The 20,666-nt window shown below is 36.2% G+C and overlaps 1 protein-coding gene across 4 annotated transcripts in view; it reads left to right on the forward strand.

Annotated features, from left to right (window-relative positions):
• Positions 1-20,666, forward strand: part of RBMS3 (RNA binding motif single stranded interacting protein 3) — a 591,790-nt gene that overhangs the window by 486,557 nt on the left and 84,567 nt on the right. For all 4 annotated transcript variants that reach the window (XR_005556757.1, XM_039343747.1, XM_039343746.1 and 1 more), the window contains exons 9-10: positions 11,015-11,111; positions 17,134-17,184. Coding sequence is in view for 3 of the 4 variants with exons in the window: in XM_039343747.1 (XP_039199681.1) it covers positions 11,015-11,111; positions 17,134-17,184 (148 nt within the window). In the remaining variant the exon portion in view is untranslated. The remainder of the gene's footprint in view (positions 1-11,014; positions 11,112-17,133; positions 17,185-20,666) is intronic.

Below are 20,666 nucleotides of genomic sequence, written 5' to 3' on the forward strand. Positions count from 1 at the left end.
GTGGTGCATGGGATTTCGTATACTCCTTGATTTTCTAATTCAATTTTATCTTTGGGGTTTCTAAGGATGGTGGATATTTTTCTGTTTGTGCAGAATGCTGTTTTGATGTTGTGTTTATGGAGGATCTTACTGATTCTGTCTGTGGTGCCTTTTATGTATGGGAGGAGGGCTTTGCCGTTTTCTTGTTCTTTGTCTTGGATTTTAGTGGGGGTTTCTTTTTGGATTAGATTTGTAATCTTATTTCTATGGAATCCATTGGATGTTAGTACATTGGTGAGAGTGTGTAGTTCGGGTTTTAGGTGTTGTTCGTCAGCTAAGCGTTTTGTTCTGGAGATGAGTGTCTTGGCTACAGAGTTGATCTGTGCTGGGTGGTGGTGTGAGAGAGCGTGCAGATAGCGGTTTGTGTGTGTTTTCTTCTGGTAGATGGTGTGTCCTAGGGAGCCATTGGATTTCTTGTAGACTAAGACATCCAGGAAGGGAAGTTGGTTGTTAGCTTCTGTTTCCATGGTGAACTGTATTTTGGGGTGTAGGCTGTTGAGGTGTGTGAGGAAGTTGTCCAGTTTTTCTTTCCCATGTGGCCAGATTATGAAGGTGTCGTCTACGTATCTGAGCCAGAGTTTAGGTTTGTGATCCGATTTTTCTAGAGCTTGGGTTTCAAAGTGTTCCATGTAGAGGTTGGCAATGACAGGTGAGAGGGGTGATCCCATGGGTGCTCCTTCTGTTTGTTTGTATTTTTGTCCATTATAGATGAAGTATGTGTTGGATAGGCAGTGGTTGGTCAGATCTAAGATGTGTTTGGGGGGGTTATATTTGTTTTGAATAGCTGTCAAGGCTTCTTTGATAGGCACTTGGGTGAAGAGGGATATGACATCGAAGCTCACTAGTAGGTCGCTGGGCTGTAAGTTTTGTTTCTTTATGATCTCTATAAACTGGAATGAGTTTTTTACGTGTGAGGTGATGGATTCTGCATAGGGCTGTAATTGTTTGGCGAGAAATTTGGCTAGGTTTTGTAGAGGTGAGCCTATGGAGCTGACTATAGGTCTGAGTGGGGTTCCTTCTTTGTGTATCTTGGGGAGACCATAGAGTTTGGGGCATCTGGATGATTTCTCTCTGGGAATGATTCTTTGCTGGATCTCTTCGCTAATGGGGGAGGCTTTTATTTTGGATCTGGTGGTTTTTTCCAGGTAGGTGGTGGGATCTGTATTTAGGGGTTTGTATGTGGAGTCTTGGAGTAGGTTGGTTAATTTGGTTTGGTAGTCAGATGTGTTCATAACCACCGTGGCGTTGCCCTTGTCTGCTGGTAGGATTATTATGCTGGTGTCTTCTTTCAGGTTACGTAGTGCTGTCTGTTCCTCTTTGGGTAAGTTGCTTTTGGGTAGCTTGCTGGTGCAGAGGATGTGATCTGGCTCAGATACGTAGACGACACCTTCATAATCTGGCCACATGGGAAAGAAAAACTGGACAACTTCCTCACACACCTCAACAGTCTACACCCCAAAATACAGTTCACCATGGAAACAGAAGCTAACAACCAACTTCCCTTCCTGGATGTCTTAGTCTACAAGAAATCCAATGGCTCCCTAGGACACACCATCTACCAGAAGAAAACACACACAAACCGCTATCTGCACGCTCTCTCACACCACCACCCAGCACAGATCAACTCTGTAGCCAAGACACTCATCTCCAGAACAAAACGCTTAGCTGACAAACAACACCTAAAACCCGAACTACACACTCTCACCAATGTACTAACATCCAATGGATTCAATAGAAATAAGATTACAAACCTAATCCAAAAAGAAACCCCCACCAAAATCCAAGACAAAGAACAAGAAAACGGCAAAGCCCTCCTCCCATACATAAAAGGCACCACAGACAGAATCAGTAAGATCCTTCATAAACACAACATCAAAAAAGCATTCTGCACAAACAGAAAAATATCCACCATCCTTAGAAACCCCAAAGATAAAATTGAATTAGAAAATCAAGGAGTATACGAAATCCCATGCACCACTTGTCCCACCACATACATCGGACAAACCACCAGAAGAATCAGTGCATGCATTGAAGAACATAAGAACTCAGTCAAAAAAGAGGAACCAACATCTTCCCTGGTCCAACACCTTAAAGCCACAGGACATGAAAGTGACTTTAAAAATACCAGAACCATTGCCAAAAGTGAACATTTTAATAACAGAATAATCAGAGAAGCCATCGAGATAGAAAAACGCCCACACCGCATGAACAAGCGAGATGATACCTCCCGCCTACCAGCCATTTGGAAACCCGCCCTCATTGACAAACGACTCCCTAACACAAAAAATGATACAAGACCCACACTCACAAAAACCACACAGGAGGTCACCACCAAACATCCACGCAAAAAACAAACCCAAAGCCACACTGACTATGAGGCACGACCACAAACCAGAAGCCAGACCACAGCTGCATCATTAGCCACTTTAAACCCCTCCAATCCATACATGAAGCAAACTGACACCCTCCATGAAGAGGAGGCACAACCACGAACGTGAAGCCAAAAAATAGCAAGGCAGCCCAAAATCTTAAACCCCTCTGCAACTCAGACTAACCTGAGCACAACCAAACAGAACACTCCCCCAGCCAATCAGAGCACAGCCAAGCCCATAACCATTCAGAACACACCTCCACCCAATCAGAACACAGACAAGCTCCCACCCAATCAGTTCATACCCCCACTGGCAGTTAAAAGGAAGAAACAGCTAAGACCACACATTGCTGCTCAAAGCACGAAGCTGAAAACACCAGCCTGAAGATGACAAATGGGACTTCGTCGAAACGTCACCAAGACACTTCCAATTTTACGCAGGAGAAAACCTGAACAACCAAAGACCTACACACACACACACACACACACACACACACACACACATACACATATATATATACCGTATTTTCTGTCATATAAGACAACTCGGCATATAAGACGACCCCTGACTTTGGAGCCAATTTGCATGTTTAGAAAGTCATCTTATACACCAGAAACTACTGTAATTTCCGGCGTATAAGACAACCCCCGACTTCGGAGCTGATTTGCATGCTTTAGAAAGTCGTCTTATACACCGGAAAATACGATATACAGTATATGTTATTATATGCATAATTAGTTCATTTTTAGTTTATTTCTCATCAGTTTCATCTTAAAATTGATCTTTCACCAGCATTATTGCAAAACAGAAACATTTTAGGATCCAAGTTTTTGAATAAAAGGCATTTTTTTATTACAATGAAAAATATTCACTACTGCAATAATTTTTTTAAGAATGCTTCCCCTGTATTTTGGAGACTAAAAGTGAATTTAAGTTTGGCTTAGTTTCAATCCATGGCTTTAATTACCTTTAAACTGGTTAATATTATTTATTTATTCTAATGTGTTCAAAAACTAATAATTTTTAGTTATTAGGAAATTTGATCAATTACATTAATCATCAATAGATTTTGACAGAATTGCATGGGATACTTTAAAAAAATAGTTAAATTATTAGTAATTAAATCAGTCTAAAGAGTGGAATGGTGATAAAGTCAGAATTTTGATAATGACAGAATTGTAATTATCCATGTAATTGTTCAGTATGTCAGTAAATCATAATGCTATTCATTTTGTGGCACAGAATTTTTTGTTCCTTTTAAGTTTCCAAAGCAATTAATTAGCATCAAGTTAATTTATCAACAAATTATCACCTGTTACCAAGTTCCAACATTACACTATTCTCATTTCTGCATATATCTGTCTCTCATCTGTCCTGTTTTGAGGTAAATATGTAACTGCAGATTTAGAAATTAAGGCTTCATCTGGCTTTAATTACTACTACAGCTTTATCGGGAAAAGTAAACCTCTCATTCTCAGATGTTGATGAAGCCTTTAAAAAAATCAATGAAGACAAAATCTGTCAGTTTTCATTCATATTTTCTCATTTTACCATCAGCAGTGCAGTGTTCACATTGACTCATTTCTTCAACCATCTCAAAATTCAACAAAAGAAAACCAAAAAAGACAATACAATAGCTAGTACGATTAATTATGTTCAATGATTTTAACATTAACTTTGATAACACCTTTTAAGTGTGTACATTTTATAAACTGTTCATAAAAAACTATTTATTTTTTTAATATGTATGTTTTCCTTAATACACACATTTTAATTACTGTTTCCAGAAATAAAACCTACAAAATTCCTTAACAGAGTAGGGGTTAACACTTGGGTTTTTTTTATTGTGATGGAAGGCTGATATAATAAGACTAGGATAAAATATTGGCTTGATTGCAAAGCTGTGGTTGCCGTATTGTTTTTCTTTTTCACAACCTCCTCTTCATCATCCTACAGCAGATATCCCTGATTCCTCATATCCATTGAATATGGATTATAAATCCATGAAGACAGTATATATTCTTATGTTCCTGTTTCAAACAGACCTCTTCCCTTCTAAAAAGGACACGGTGACTCCACCGTGGCGGAGCCAGGTGTCAGAGCGGTTGGCGGTGTGAATGGTTTCTCCAGCACTGCCAAATGCTCGTCCTAGGTCCGTGGGGCTCTTCCGAGCCAAAAAAAGCCTCATGGGGGCGACGGAAGGTGTGGGCGATCTGCTGCTCTGCCGTCAGTGGCGACTGGCGAAGGGTAGCGGATAAACCTGGTACCAAGCGGATCGGGAAGAAGATGCCAAAAATAGCCACTGAAGCTGACAACTGGACGGAGTAAGCGAGGAAATAGTGGAACAATGGTAAATTGGATTTGACTAAATTGACTTTTTCCCAAAGCTTTGTGAGTGATCTTGGTAGACGCATCAAAAGAGAAAGCTGAAAGGGGAAGCCTGGAAAAAGAGAAGCTGAAGGAGTGGAAAGTCAGCGGCAAGTGAAAGTGGCAGGAAGAACGCCCGGAAGGGTCTGATGTGGAGGAGCCAGGCTGCACTGATTAGAGACCTAACGTTTTAAAAGCCACACAGAAGGACAGGAATCAACATTCATTTAAGCTAAGAATCTTGTCTTATAGCCTCAGGCTTTTGCCTTTGACTGCTGAGTGGATTGGCCAGCGGAAAGGTGTCTGTTCTCTTTCTTTTAGTATTTTTTTTCTCCTCCCCGGAAAGAGATAGAGACTGTATGATAGAAGGAACTGGAATGATATAGAGACTGACAACTGTGGAATGTGTTGTTGAGGAGATAGCAGGTGTTTGTATGGACGTATAGAATGGAATGGTGAGACAGAAGAAAGAAGAAAAGAGAAAGGATATTAAAGAGAGATTGAAGGGTTTATTGGATTATATAAAGGAAAATGCTGGGAAAGCTTAAAGTTAACAGCTGAGATTGAACTATTAGAATCTGTACTTGTATTAGTATTATATTGATAGAGTTACATAGATGGAATATACCAGCTTTATTGTTGTTGTTTAAACACCTGGAAGGGGAATAATGTAAAGGGGGAGAAAGTGGAAGAACGAAAAGAGGGAAGTGGAAAGTGGATATCTTGGAAGAAGAGTAAGTTGTGGGAGAGTTTATTTAAAATGGTAAGCAATCCAAATTTAGCTAAGATTGGGGGGGGGGGAAGAAAAACGCAACCCAAGGTTCCAGCCCTATGAGCCAAAGATCGTTAGATAACATGCTTCAAAGAGAATGTTCCAATCCACTTAAGGAATTGCAGGCAATTATGCAGGCATTCCAGGAAGTCATGATAAAGAACCATGAGGAAATCAAAACAGAACTAGAAGTAGTTAGGAATGTTACTGGAGAAATGAGAGAGAAGATTCAGGCAATGGATGGAAGATTTGAAGCTTTTCAGCAGCAAAGCGCAAAAAATGAACAGAAGCTGCTAGCAGTAGAGCAAAGATTGGATAATAAAGAAAAGAAGGTGGAAGAGATGGACAAAAACTTAACTGAAGCTAATAAAGAGTTATTGACAGTAGTGACATTACTGGAAGCAGAGAAGGCGACCCAATATTTTAGATTCCAAAATGTTATTGAGGAAAGAGGAGAAGACCTTCCAGACAAGATAACAGATTTGTTGGCAGGAACTCTGGAGACTGACAAAGAAGAGATGATCGCTGGAATGGACGAGACATATAGGGTGCAGACAAATTATGGGAGACGACATAACCTTCCCAGAGAGGTCTATGTGAAGTTTATAAAAAAGAAAATTAGAGATGAACTATTATATAGAACACGTGATGAGCAATTAGAATATGGAGGGAAACAAATTATTATATTAAAACAGATACCAAAAAGGATGAGAGACCTCAGAAAGAACTACCTCTTCCTGATGTCCAGGTTACATCAAAGCAATGTAAAGTTTAGATGGTTAACACCAGAGGGATTTATTGTGACTTGGCAAGAGAAGAGGTTTAGATTGTGTACAGTAGAGAAAGCAGAAGACTTCTACAGGCAATATTGTGCTTCAGAGGAAGACCTGAGGAATCTCGGAGAAGAAAGAGTTATGGTTGAAAAAAGAAGAGATATTGAATGAATGTTGGAGAAAAGAGGGACAGAGCAAAGCATGGAGGAAGTGAGAGGGAGAAGAGGTCATGATAGGCTAGAACAGCAGGGGAGAAGCTTAGAGGAGGCGAAGAAAATAAGAATTACTAGAAGCACAAAGACACGACAAAAACAGGACAATGGGAGAGGAGTATAAGATTTGGTCAACAAATATTAGAGGGTTGAATGCACCAGTAAAACGTAGGAAAGTTTTTAATAAGCTTATTAGACTAAATGCGGACATTATTGCCTTACAGGAGGTTCACATAAAAAATGATCAAGAATATCTATTAGAACAACCTAAATTAGGTAAGCTATATGTTTCACTAGACGAGAAAAAAAGAGAGGAGTAGCTCTGTATGTTAAGCAGAAGATAATTTTGAAACAAATCTATAAAGACAAAGAGGGAAGGGTCTTGATAGTGGAGGCTAAGCTGAATAAAAAAATATAATAATTGTTGTAATATATGCCCCAAATGGAGCTCAAGTATCCTTTTTTAAAAATCTTCATAACAAGCTGAGTGATACGGAGGGAGATGGTTTCTGTATAATCGGAGATTTTAATGCGATTGCAGATAAAACAAAAGACCATAAAAGTACGGAGGCAAGGAAAGGAAAAAATAATACTTCCCAAAACTTTCTTTGAGATGTGTACAGATCTTAGCTTACATGACGTTTGGAGGGAAAGGAATTATGATAAGAGGGAATACACATACTTTCCCAATAGACATAGATCATGGACCAGGATAGACATGCCATGGTTTACCAAGGAATTAGCTTCAGAAATTGATATTGAACCTAGCTCTGAGCAGACCATAATCCGATAAGTTTTCGCTTGGAAGGACAAAGAAGCAGGCCAAGATGGACTCTCCAAAGAGTGATTCTTAAAGAAAAAGAATTTAAAGAAAGAATGGAGAAAGAAATGCACTTTTTCTTTCAAGCGAATGACAATGAGGATACATCCTTGCAGAACATTTGGGACATGGCAAAAGCATACATGAGGGGTGTAGCAATTTCGTACATGGCTAAGAGAAACAAAGAGAAAAAACAATATAGGATGAGGTCAGAGGAAGAATACAAACAAGCCGAAACACAATTTCAGAGAGCTCCTGAAAACAAAGGATTGAAAAACAAAATGGATTTAATTAAACATAAACTCTGTATAGAGGATTTGGAAAAGTTAGCACAAAAACTAAGGCAGCTAAGCAAAATAACTTTGAGCACGCGAATAAACCAGGAAGATGGCTAGCGTATAAACTAAGAAGGCAGAAAGAGAAGCAATGGATTATTAATTTGGAAGATGTGAAAGGAGAGACCCAGGGGGAGGAGACTATAGAAAGGGGAATCGCTCAAAGATACTATGAAAAATTATATAAGAGAAATGAGGGGGAAAATGTAAGAAGGATAATAGAATACTTAGGGAAGGTAGACATACTGAAGATTCCGGAGGAAATAAAATCTATGTTAAATGAGGAAATAAGAATGGCTGAAGTAATCAGGGCTATAAATAAACAAAAGATCAATAAGGCGACTGGCCCAGAGGGAATACCTGCGGAACTATATAAAGAACAACAAAGTGCACTCAATCAATACCTACTAGAAGTTTTCAACACAGTATTAACCTATGCTAAAATACCTAAGTCCTGGTCAGAGGCAAATATAATATTGATTACAAAAAAGAAGCGGAAAAAACACAGATACAAAATTATAGACCTATATCATTATTGAATTCTATTTATAAAATTTTTGCCTCAATAATGGCGGAGAGATTCAAAAAATACCTAGTTGATTTCATACATTCAGATCAAAATGGGTTTTTACCAAACAGGCAGACTAAGCAGAATATAAGAACAGTTTTAGACATCCTTGAATTTTATGAATTGCATAGCGATCGTCAAGTGGCACTTCTGTTCCTTGATGAACAGAAGGCTTTTGACAATGTTAATTGACAATTTATGATCCAACAACTAAAATCAATGGATGTTGGGGGAAATTTTTTAAACATGATAACCGCAATATATTCTGAACAAAAGGCCAAGATCATAATAAATGGAGACGCCACTGATAAATTCAACATACAGAAAGGCACAAGACAAGGATGTCCTCTCTCACCATTTTTATTCATATATACATTAGAAATTCTTGCTAGAGTAGTAAGACAAGAAGAGCAGATTAAAGGACTTAAGATCAAGAAAGAAACATACAAACTTCAAGCTTATGCAGACGACTTACATTTATATTAGAAGACTCAGAACAATCAGGCCAGAAATTATTTGAAATATTGGAAGAGTATGGGGATCTGGCAGGTTTGAAAATAAATAGAAACAAAACAAAGATTATCACAAAAAACATGACTAACATACAAAAAGGAAACCTCGAGGCAAAATTAGGTATACAAGTAGTTTCCAAATTAAAATATTTAGGGATAGTTATTTCAGCTCGCTGCTCATCAATTAAAGAAGACAATTATGGCAAATTGGTCAAGAATATAAAAGTAGATTTAGACCACAGGAAAAATTTACATCTCTCATTACTTGGGAGAATTGCCGCAGTGAAAATGAACATCTTACCTGTTTCAGAATATTCCAATTCAATTAGACAAGAAATTTTTCAAGGAGCTGAATAAATTAACCTTAGAATTTGTGTGGTCCGGTAAGAAGGCAAGAATAAAATTAAAGGCACTACAGGATGCTAAAGAGAAGGGAGGTTTAGGTTTCCCAGATTGGGAGTTCTATTACCAAGCAGCGGCCCTAACACGGATTAGAGACTGGATAACCTTAGAAAATAAAAGATGTTTACATTTAGAGGGTTATGACCTCCAGCAGGGCTGGCATGCTCACATATGGATGGGGCAAAGGAGAAACCACCAATATTTTTTAAGACATAAGATTCAGCAAGAATTAATAAAAAGCTGGAATATAGTTAAACATCAATATTTCACAAAGATCCCGGCTTGACTATCGCCATTGGAGGCAATCACATACCCCAATTTGTACAGGATAGACAAAGCTATTATAAATAAAGACATCTTGACAGAAGAAGGTTATTTAAAACAAAAACAAGAGCTAAAACAACAAGGAATAGACATGGAGTGGTGGTCTTATCTCCAGATTCAAGCAAGATACATGAAGGATAAGCAAGAATGGGTAATTAACAGACAAGTTACGGGATTAGATAAAATACTGCTAGGCCCGGAGAAAAAACAAATAAAGAATATTTATAAACATTTGTTGGAACATAAGCTATATGAGGAGCAGGTTAAAGAAACAATGGTGACATGGGCAATAGATCTAGGATATAATATAAATATGGATCAATGGCAGTAAGTATGGGAGCGAAATAACAAAATCACAGTGGTGACATCATATAAAGAAAACCTGTATAAGATGGTTTACAGATGGCATCTCCCTCCGGCCAGATTAGCCAAAATGTATAACAGATATTCATCTGTGTTGGAAATATAAAAAAGAAAAGGGCACCTTTTTTCATGTATGGTGGACATGTAGAGAAGCACAGGTGTACTGGCATATGGTCTGGGATTGGGCAATAGAAATGACTAGCCAAAACATTCAATACAAACCAGAGACATTACTATTAGGAATACTAGAGAAAAATGTAAATAAAGAGGACACATATTTAATTATCCATGTGGTCACAGCAGCAAGGATACTATTTGCTCAAAAGTGGAAAGCAATGGAAGTACCGAGTGGGAAGCACTAATAAAGAAAATTATGTATTGCGCAGAACTAGATAGGATAACTAAAAGATTAGAAAAATCAGGAAGAAACAGAATTTTATCGAATACGGAATAAATTTTATAGATGGAGGGAAAAAATGGAGGTCACAGTAAAGAGATAAACTGAGATAGAGACTAGAAATGTATAGTTGTATATAGGTATATTATATGTAATTAATGTACAATATGGAGTGAGATATCAGTCAATAACGATTTACCATGTTCAATGTTTTTAGTCCTTTTTTTCTTTGTACTTAATAAAAAAAATTTAAAAAATAAAAAATAAAAGGGACTGTGTACCATTGTAATACGAAGGATTGTGTACCAAATACAATAAACATAAATTTTATGAAAAATATTAGCCTTATTACCAAGGCTAATATGAAATAAAGAAGATGAGGATCTTATTTCAACTTTAGTTTGGTTAGTCTCTGACTTCATAGTTAGTTAGAAATCTGAGTAAAACAAGTTTTTAATTAAACTCTCCCAATGTCTTGATCATAATTCAAAAATTAGCCCAGTGTGGTTGGTTTTTTTTTTAAAGCATATTGCTAATGAAAAGGCAGGAGCATAAATGGGTGATTCCCATTTACTATTTTATTTTATTAATTTATCTGATTTATATCCCACCATTCTCTTCTAATCAATATTCCACAAGGTTAACAATAATTAAAGTAGAGAATAAAGATACATTTATTTTCAGTTGGTTTATGAAGCAGTCCATGTCAGTCCATTACCTCTTTTTTCTTTTTCTTCCTTTTTTTGTTTTGTTCGCAGATTTTATTCCTCACCGTACAGTATTGCTACAAACCGCATGATTCCACAGACATCAATCACGCCATTCATTGCTGCTTCCCCTGTCTCCACTTATCAGGTATGTTTGAATCACCTCATATACCCCTAAGTCATTATCTGTGACCTGAATATCAATGGATGGTAAATATATACAACATATAGTCCAGACCTGCACATGAGCCGAGGTGGCGCAGCAGTTAGAGTGCAGTACTGCAGGCCACTTTAGCTGACTGTGTTCAGCAGGTCAGCGGTTCAAATCTCACCGGCTCAAGGTTGACTCAGCCTTCCATCCTTCCGGGGTAGGTAAAATGAGGACCAAGATTGTTGGGGGCAATGTAAATATATATATATATATATATATATATATATATATATATATATATATATATATATACATACATATACATACATACATTGCTTACACCGCTTAGAGAGTGCTTGCACTTAAAGCGGTATATAAGTCTCATAAATAAATAAATAAATAAATTAGGTTTTCTATTTAGTAGCACTTAAAAATGAGAGTTATTTACAATTCTTGATGTATTCTGGTTGTGGCGGTTTACATAAAGAAAGAAGAAAACTATTGTTAGTACAAACCCAAGGATTTATATCAGTTTAATTTTCAGACATTATTGTTCTAATTATCATATTAGAGTAAGAATTCCTTTAACCTGTTGTTAAAAATTACCACATATATTATCTCAGAAAAAATTTACACTGATACTTCCATAAATTAAGTTTTCAGTTTACACAATCTAAATGTATCTTTTAAACAAGAAGTGATGATCAGAAACAGTGGTAACATTGCTATTAGATAGTTGGGTAATAAAATGTCTATAAGCAAATAATCAACCTTAGAAAGCACCAAGGACCTCACAGTTAAAAACTGATCTGAAAAGAGCTGGAAGCGGCCTTGGAAGTCGTTTAGTCCAGCCCCCTGCTCAAGCAGGAGAACTTATATCATTTCAGATAAGTAACTTCTGTAGCCTCTTCTTAAAAATCTCCAATGGTGAAGCCCCCACAATTTATGGAGGCAAGCTGTTCCACTGGTTAATTGTCCTCACTGTCAGGAATTTTGTCCTTAATTCCAGGTTGCTTCTCTTTTTGATCAATTTCCAACCATTGTTTCTTGTGAACCCTGAGTTACATATATACTCTTCTGTTGAAAAGTCATATTGTTTTACATCCCACAGCTACCATAACACTAACAATAGCTATGACTCCTGTTAAGTATTTGGTATAATAGAAACATGCTTTCTTAACTAAGCAAAGTATGTATTTTTACTATGAGCTAAAGTTGCACTGGAATTATGACTTATACCCCATAAACAGAATGGAAATACATATAAGATACCCTCTCTTGAATCAATATAGCTACCCCAGTTGTTGCAAGGCACTTATACAAAGGTGTCAAACTCGCAACGTCACATGATGTGTTGTGACATATCACGACTTTTTCCCATTGCCGGCAATGGGGTGGGTTTGGCGTGACACATCCAGCAAACTGCTTTTTTACTATTTTAAATACCTGAGTGATCTCTTCATCTTGTCCGTTTCTTCATCTTGTCCGTTTCTGAGTGATCTCTTCATCTTGTCCGTACAAGATCTTCAAGTAACAACTGCATAAGTACTGTAGCATAGCATGCCTAGAGCAAATTTTTCCTTTGTAACAATAATTTAAAATTCACTTTTAAATATTAGTTGGTTTTCTGAATGATTAGTTGTCATAACTTTTAGTTTGTAAATGTATTATCATAGTGTGTTTGCCCTTGCATAATATTTTCAACCAACATTGGATATTTTGTAGATAAAGAGGACATTAAATTATACTATATCCTCATTGTAACAGAAAAAGCTGGCAAGGGTGAGGGAAGAAGGCATGCCTGTTATACACATACCAGTTAAATTCAGTCAGTCACATATCTGTGATTTGCTGCAATTATATATTAGTATATTAAATAGTTATATCAATTATATAATGTTTATAAAAATGATTATACAAATGACATTAAGTAGCACAAAAAAATTGTTTGTTCCATGCAGAGTCTGTGGCATTAGCTTAAGCTTTGAATATATTCTGATTTATTTTAATTTTTATAATTTTGACCTAATGAAATTTCAACTGTTCATGTCAGTACATTAGAAAGATAGATTATTATATAGCAAACAGACAAATAAGAAAGGAAATGGAATCAACCAGGCACAAGTAAAGGTCAAAAGAGCTGTTTTATAACATCTGATAGACATGGGCAAAAAAACCTCAAAAGTGTTGGGAAGTCATACATAGTATAGTGCATAAAGTCTTGGAATTTAAATTTGAAATGAAACCACAAGTTTTCATACTACATATAATCTATAAATCAATAAAAACCAACAAGAAATATTAATTCCATTAAATAAATGCTTACAGTAGCAATAATAAATTTCACTTAAAACTGGAAGAAAGAAACAATTCCAACAATACCTGATTGGGGATTTGAAGAATATGCAGGAGTAGTAAAATTAACAGTATATGTACACAACAGAAATTTAACTAAATTTAAGCAAAAATGGTTCCCAAAGCTACAACATATCATGCAAAATAGTATATATAATTAAATGTATCTGACATCTAAGAGGACTTAAATGTCTACAAATATTGTGAATCAGAAAATGTATCAAAAGGGAAGAGTCACAAACCCAGTAATTATTTTTAATATTTCATTTTCTTGTTTTCTTTCTACAGTTTTGTATTGTAATTCTTGTTCAATTTGCTCTATTTATCTATTTTTTTCTAATGTGTGTTAACAATGCAATGTAGACTTTAATATTAGGTAATCAGATTAAGACTGAAACATCTACTATACAATAAATACTTGTTATAATGGTTCTTTATTATTATTATACTCAATTTTGAATGTATTGTTTTATGTTTGCATTAATGACACCCTAAATTGTAACTAATATTGGTAGAATATATTTCCTTTTTTTCTTTCTTCTCCATATTTTATACTATCTAAATAATAGATGATTAATAATCTTTAATAATATTATATAAACACTTTTGAAATAATATATTACAAAGTGTATAGCAACATAAGAAAAAAATATTAAAAACCAAGGTGATCGCCACAATTGCTTGGGGGGGTTACCACCTGTGCCACTGAAGTTACCTTTAGTTTTCTAAAAAACTAAGGATAATTTTTCAAGTATATGGTGAATCTCAATAAATTAATTTGTCAAATAGAACCTGTTGGGGAAAGAGAAAAAAATAAAATATGAGAATGATTAGATCTGGAATGCTTGGTTTCAAAGGCTTTACAAGTGTTTCATGAAAAGAATAGTTTAGCCACCAAATAGTTAAATGACTGATGAGATAAATATTTGAAGAGATAAAAATATATCAAGAAAAAAATTATTAATAGCCTAAGAAGCCTCAGGCGGCAGTGGAATTCATGGAGCGAGGAAGCAGGAAGCATGTGGGGAGCCCATGTGGGGAAGGGAGCTTGGAGCCCATGCCTTCAGCCTGCCTGGGACTGCGCAAGGGCACTCCATGCATGAAAGGGAGCTGGAGACAGAGCTTCCTGCTTAAAAATATCAGAAAGTAAGCAACCCACATGGTGAGGAGAAAAGATGGACGGGGGCATGGAGACAGCTGCATGAGCAGGCGAGTCACCTCTAGCTCCACGCAGCTACAAATGTAGCCTGGCCCAAGCAGGAGTGACCCCTGGCTGGACTGCTGCTGCTGCCACCCTATCATCACTACTGTTGCAGCACTGCCATTAGGGAATGGCACATACCAGGAATGTGTTGCCTCCTCCAGTGGCATGGCTCAGTCAGGGTCAGAATGACCTTTCTCCATCCCATGAAGGCCAAGGAAGCCCGAGAGGGTCAGGCTGGGAGGAAGGGACCCAGCTCACATCCTGCCCTTCTTTGCCTCCTTTGCTGCTTAAAGTGCCCTTGTCTGGAAGTGTTGTACAGCCAGTTGCCCTGCACAGCAATCACCACATGTCTTTCTTTCTGACCCAGTGCCCAGGACTGCTTCCTGCTTCACCCGGCCACCAAGAGGCACATTTAATTGTCCCACACAATGAATTGCCCAGAGATACGTGTCTTTCAGTAAATCACCTGGAACAAGGGGGTGGGGCAAGAGCGCCAACAGACTATGGCCAGGGAAGGAGCACCAGGGGAGGGCCCACTGAGCATAATATTGGCTGCTATGGGGGGACGTGGTGGAATAGGTACAGCAATGTGGCTAGCATCAATTGTCCTAGACCCATTCTCAATTAGATTTTAAAGATATGAAAAGTAATGCTTCCTTGTTGGTCATCTGGGACACTAATTAATGTTGATCAAGGCATATTCTTTACCCTATTTTTAGCCAGTAAAACTTTAAATGATCATAAAAGTAACTTCCAAACAGATGGGAAGAACAAGAGTGTTGATATTGGTACTATTTTGAAATATTTTGAACAATATAATACAGAGGTTACCACTCTACATTCCTTTATGTAATACCCCACAAGTTATTGGAAGAGACTTGGCATAATTCCTCAGTTTGTTATCGTTGCTGTTAGATATTTGTCTTATAGTTGCTGCTCTGTAAAGTGAGCAATAGTTGCAGAAGAATTTAAAGCAAACAGTGATCTTGGATTTGTGACCTCTTATATATTTATGTTACATTAGATAGTCCAAAGCCTATTACTGCCTGATAATATTATTTACTGGTCTTTCTGAGCTTGATTAAGCCTCTTTGTTGTCTGAAAGGACAGTAGCATTAGTAAACAAGATCTCATAAACTGCGAAAATAGGATTATTCTTAATGGAGAGAATTGCAAAAAGTTCAGGATTATTAGAAAATACATTTCTTTGATTTTTGAACTGGTTCTAATTTGAAATTTACTTATCAAAATGGAACCATATATTCTTCCTCATGAGATTGCTATTTATTATAAAATAGAAGACAGTCATCAATCTCTGAACTAATTAATATTTTTAAAATATAGTGTGAACCCTAATTGTTTTGCTTAATAGCATTATGCTTTATTAAACCAACTAAATATTCTCAAAGCATCAGCAAAGAATTATTTCCAGTATTCATTCCATCCATCCATCCATCCATCCATCCATTCATTCATTCATTCAATATCTAAAGCTGGTCGTCTCAGTCAATCACAATTCACAAAATATATTACAATCAAAATTCTAGCAAAAATTTAAAACAATAAAAACAATAGTATTTTTGTGTGTATGTGTGTGTATGTGTGTGTGTGTGTGTGTGTGTGTATGTATATATATATATATATATATATATATATATATATATATATATATAATTTTATAAAGAAAGAGTATAGAGTAATGAATATAAGTGATTGAAGTCCCCAAATCATAAATCCAATAATCCTTTAATATAAAATTAACATTAACATTATTGGTGCTGCAATCATATATATTGCTTCCTTTATATTAATTATAATATGTGGTATTAATTGTTGTTCATGTACAATATCAGCTTCATTGTATTTCTCAGGTGATCGCTATGTATATCAGCCCTGCATTTGATCATGAGTACAAGATAGTTTATTCAGATCTGTGTGATGTTTAATATTGCATTGAAAAAAATGATTTATGACCACTTTTCAAACTTATAATAGTTGCAGCATCCCCATGGTCATGTGATTTACATTTGGATGCTTGACAACTGACTCACATTTATGATGATTGCAGTGCCTGGGGTCATGTGATCCCCTTCTGACAAGCAAAATCAATGGAGAAACCAGATTCATTTAACAACCGTCTTACTAATTTAACAACTACAGTGATTCACTTAACAATTGTGGCAAGAGAAGTTGTAAAATGGGGCAAAACTCACTTAACAAATGTCTCACTTAGCAACATAAATTTTGGGCACAATTGTGGCCATATGTTGAGGACTACCTGTATTACTTCCAGCTCTTATATAATTATAGAATATAAACATTTAAAGTTATGAAATTTTTCAAAATGGAACGCAAAATTTTCATTCTAATCTACCTTTTTTTCAAAGCAAGACTATTTAAAGGGTTTTTCTCCCTTTTTTCTTGCCATTTAGCTAATAGGCTGTTCTTTCTGGTACACAGGTTCAGAGTACTTCATGGATGCCCCATCCGTCATATGTTATGCAACCAACAGTAAGTAAACACATAAAACTGCCTTTCTTGTTTTATTAAGAATTATTCAGACTCTGTCCACTGCTCTTGCTTAAACAGATTCGTTAAACTGACTGTTTATTCAAGTGATCTGAACCACAAAGCATTAAAATATTAGAGGGATAATTAATGGAATCTTTTGAGGATCATTATGTGCACATTGCTTCCGTGCATTGCTTTTAAAAGTGCCTGGATTGCCAAAAGCAGAAGAGTTAACAGTGTCATGTTTGTAGGAATTCAGAGATGTTATGAATGACTAAGAATCCCCTGACAGCTTCCCTGAGCTATGGGCTAAAAGCTTAGTGCTTGGTATTCTTTTGGGATAGAAGATTTTCAGTTTATTTTCTAGAACCTCAGATAAAAAGTCAGGTAGTAAGTAATGAAAAAAATCTACTGAAGATATATGTCTATATCTATCTATCTATCTACCTACCTACCTACCTACACACACACACACACACACACACACACGCGAGACTTTTTTTGTTGTCTTTTGCACTAAGAAGGGGACAGTCCTGAATAATTTCTGTGTGTCAGATGTGTTGAAGACATCTTCATTCTGGAAATCTCCTTAGGGAATCTCCTTAAATTCAATATTGTTTGCACTGAAATATGATGTTGATAAGTATGCTGTTTGGGAGGGGATTATATTATTCTTTGATGATAGCAAGGGAATTACTGAGTAAAGTAGATATTGCATAGTTTATGAATTATTACATTAGGAAGAACAAGAAAATTGCACTCCTGTGAATTCTAAATTGCCAGGACAAGTACATCTGCTGCTACTTTTGTTTACGTCTTTTTTAAAGAATGAAGAGTTTTTCTGGTTCACACACAAACAGTGGAAGAACAATTCTTACTGAAGTGATGAAATATTCACCAAAGGAAAACAAGGCTGGTGTTTTGATTTTTCCCTGATCAAATGATTTGGTTAGAATGTGATATAAATATCCCATTCAAATTTGGCTAACTATAAAATGTGATATTGCCGTTTTGGTTCATTCCATACATAAAAATATTTTAAGCTTCCATATATTTTGAACTGGAAAACTTTAAGGGTGCTTTCAAGTGCTACTGGTTCATACCTTTTTATGTCCTGAATAAATGGAATAAAACATTTGTTGTTGTTGTTGTTAATTGCGAAGTCGTGTCTGACCCATCGCGACCCCATGGATAATGTTCCTCCAGGTCTTCCTTTCCTCTACCATCTTCTGGAGTCCATTTAAGTTCACGCCTACTGCTTCAGTGACTCCATCCAGCCACCTCATTCTCTGTCATCTCCTTCTTCTGTTGCCCTCAATCTTTCCCAGCATTAGGCCCTTCTCCAGTGAGTCCTTCCTTCTCATTAGGTGTCCAAAGTATTTGAGTTTCAACTTCAGGATCTGGCCTTCTAAAGAGCAGTCAGGGTTGATCTCTTCTAGGACTGACCGGTTTGAACGCCTTGCAGTCCAAGGGACTCGCAGGAGTCTTCTCCAGCACCATAGTTCAAAGGCCTCAATTCTTTGGCGCTCAGCCTTTCTTATGGTCCAACTTTCACAGCCATACATTGCAACTGGGAAAACCATGGCCTGGACTATACGCACTTTTGTTGGCAGGGTGATGTCTCTGCTTTTTAGTATGCTGTCTAGATTTGCCATAGCTTTCCTCCCCAGGAGCAAGCGTCTTTTAATTTCTTGGCTGCAGTCCCCATCTGAGGTGATCTTGGAGCCCAGAAAAATAAAATCTGTCACTACCTCCATTTCTTCCCCATCTATTTGCCAGGAATTGAGAGGGCCGGATGCCATGATTTTGGTTTTCTTAATGTTGAGTTTCAAGCCAACTTTTGCACTCTCCTTCTTCACCCGCATCAAGAGGCTCTTTAGTTCCTCTTCACTTTCTGCCATTAGAGTGGTATCATCTGCATATGTAGTAATTCAATTATATTAATATCAGTTCATGCTGAATACCCTTTTTTCCAGTAAGAAAAATGTAAGCATCAGGTTGTTTTTCATGTTCATAAATGTATGCAAGATAAACAGTCAACTGTTCAAGATTTACAGTTTTATACAACAACTGATATATTCTTTTGAACAGGAGAGACTACCTTGAAATCCAAACATTTGTGCCCTATTTTGTCAACTTCTCATAGCTTTCATCCAAATAATTTTAAAAAATGATAACACTTCATTTTTTTCCTGTCAATTTGAGATAGGAAACAGAAGTATGATGAAAAACCCCAGATAGCCTTTAATTGAGGGAGGGAGGGAGGGAGGGAGGGAGGGAGGGAAGGGAGGAAGGAAGGAAAGAGAGAGAGAGAGAGAGAGAGAAAGAAAGAAAGAAAGAAAGAAAGAAAGAAAGAAAGAAAGAAAGAAAGAAAGAAAGAAAGAAAGAAAGAAAAAGAAAGTTTTCATACATCCTTGAAAGAATAGTCTGATGCTGGTGAAGGAAAGTAATCTTTTTATTCCATCCGCTGTGATTTTTAGCCCAGCTTCCCAAATATTAGGCATAGTCCCTGGCCTCCCAAAGACATTTCAGAGCCTATTTGAATGGTAGTAAAACATTAATTTTTTTAACTGAAATTTAGCTACAAGAACTATGCTTTTAGCTACTGTTATACAACTGGCACTTTTTCCCCAGAACATACACAAATCATTAATTCAGTATTTTCATTTATTACAAATATAAAAAAAAATAAAGGATTCAGATTTCTCATTTTAAAATGTTGCTGGTTTTTGTTTTCTAGTTGCTATTTTCCTGTTTTAGTTAATAATTCCTTGGATCAGTATTCTGAAATATATTTAACTTTTTTATTGTATATGCTCAGAAAAAAAATCATTTATTTATTATTCATGTTAAATATTGTAAAATAAATAAAAAGGACTCTTTGAACATAAAAGACTTTGGATTATGTGGACAGCTGTGTTTATTGACTCAAATGAAATGTGATAGATTCACCTATATAAAAAAGCAAATAGAAAATGTGTTTTCCTTTTAACTTCTTTCTACAAAAAAGTAGCTTTTTATCACTTGAAAATGAGCTTGCTAAAAGACATTGAAAACTAAAGAATGGAATAATTAAATCTCCAAGTATTTCTGAGACACAAAATCATGAGCTGCTACTTTGATAGACCTGAGAATCAAAATTATAATCAGCCAGCATTTAGAAGATCAATCTCAGAATGAGATTGTATCAATCTTCCTTCTGCTGTTCTTTGTTAAATGACACATAACCATTCAGTATATGAACTTTTAATATATTAAATGAAAATTGAAATTATCGGTAAATATATGTGTGTATATGTGCATTCATGCACGTGTGCATGATTTCAGTATGGTGACAAGAAAGAAATATTTAACAGTAAATATTATTTGATATTAATCCAAAAATTATTTTAATATTATTTACAAAATAAAGTAGATTTTTCATACTTTATGAATTATTACATTAGGAAGAACAAGAAAATTTCACTCCTGATAATTTTTCA

Source organism: Crotalus tigris, unplaced genomic scaffold (assembly GCF_016545835.1).
Source record: "Crotalus tigris isolate CLP2741 ecotype Arizona unplaced genomic scaffold, ASM1654583v1 scf7180000017871.4482833, whole genome shotgun sequence".
Lineage (NCBI taxonomy): Eukaryota > Metazoa > Chordata > Lepidosauria > Squamata > Viperidae > Crotalus > Crotalus tigris.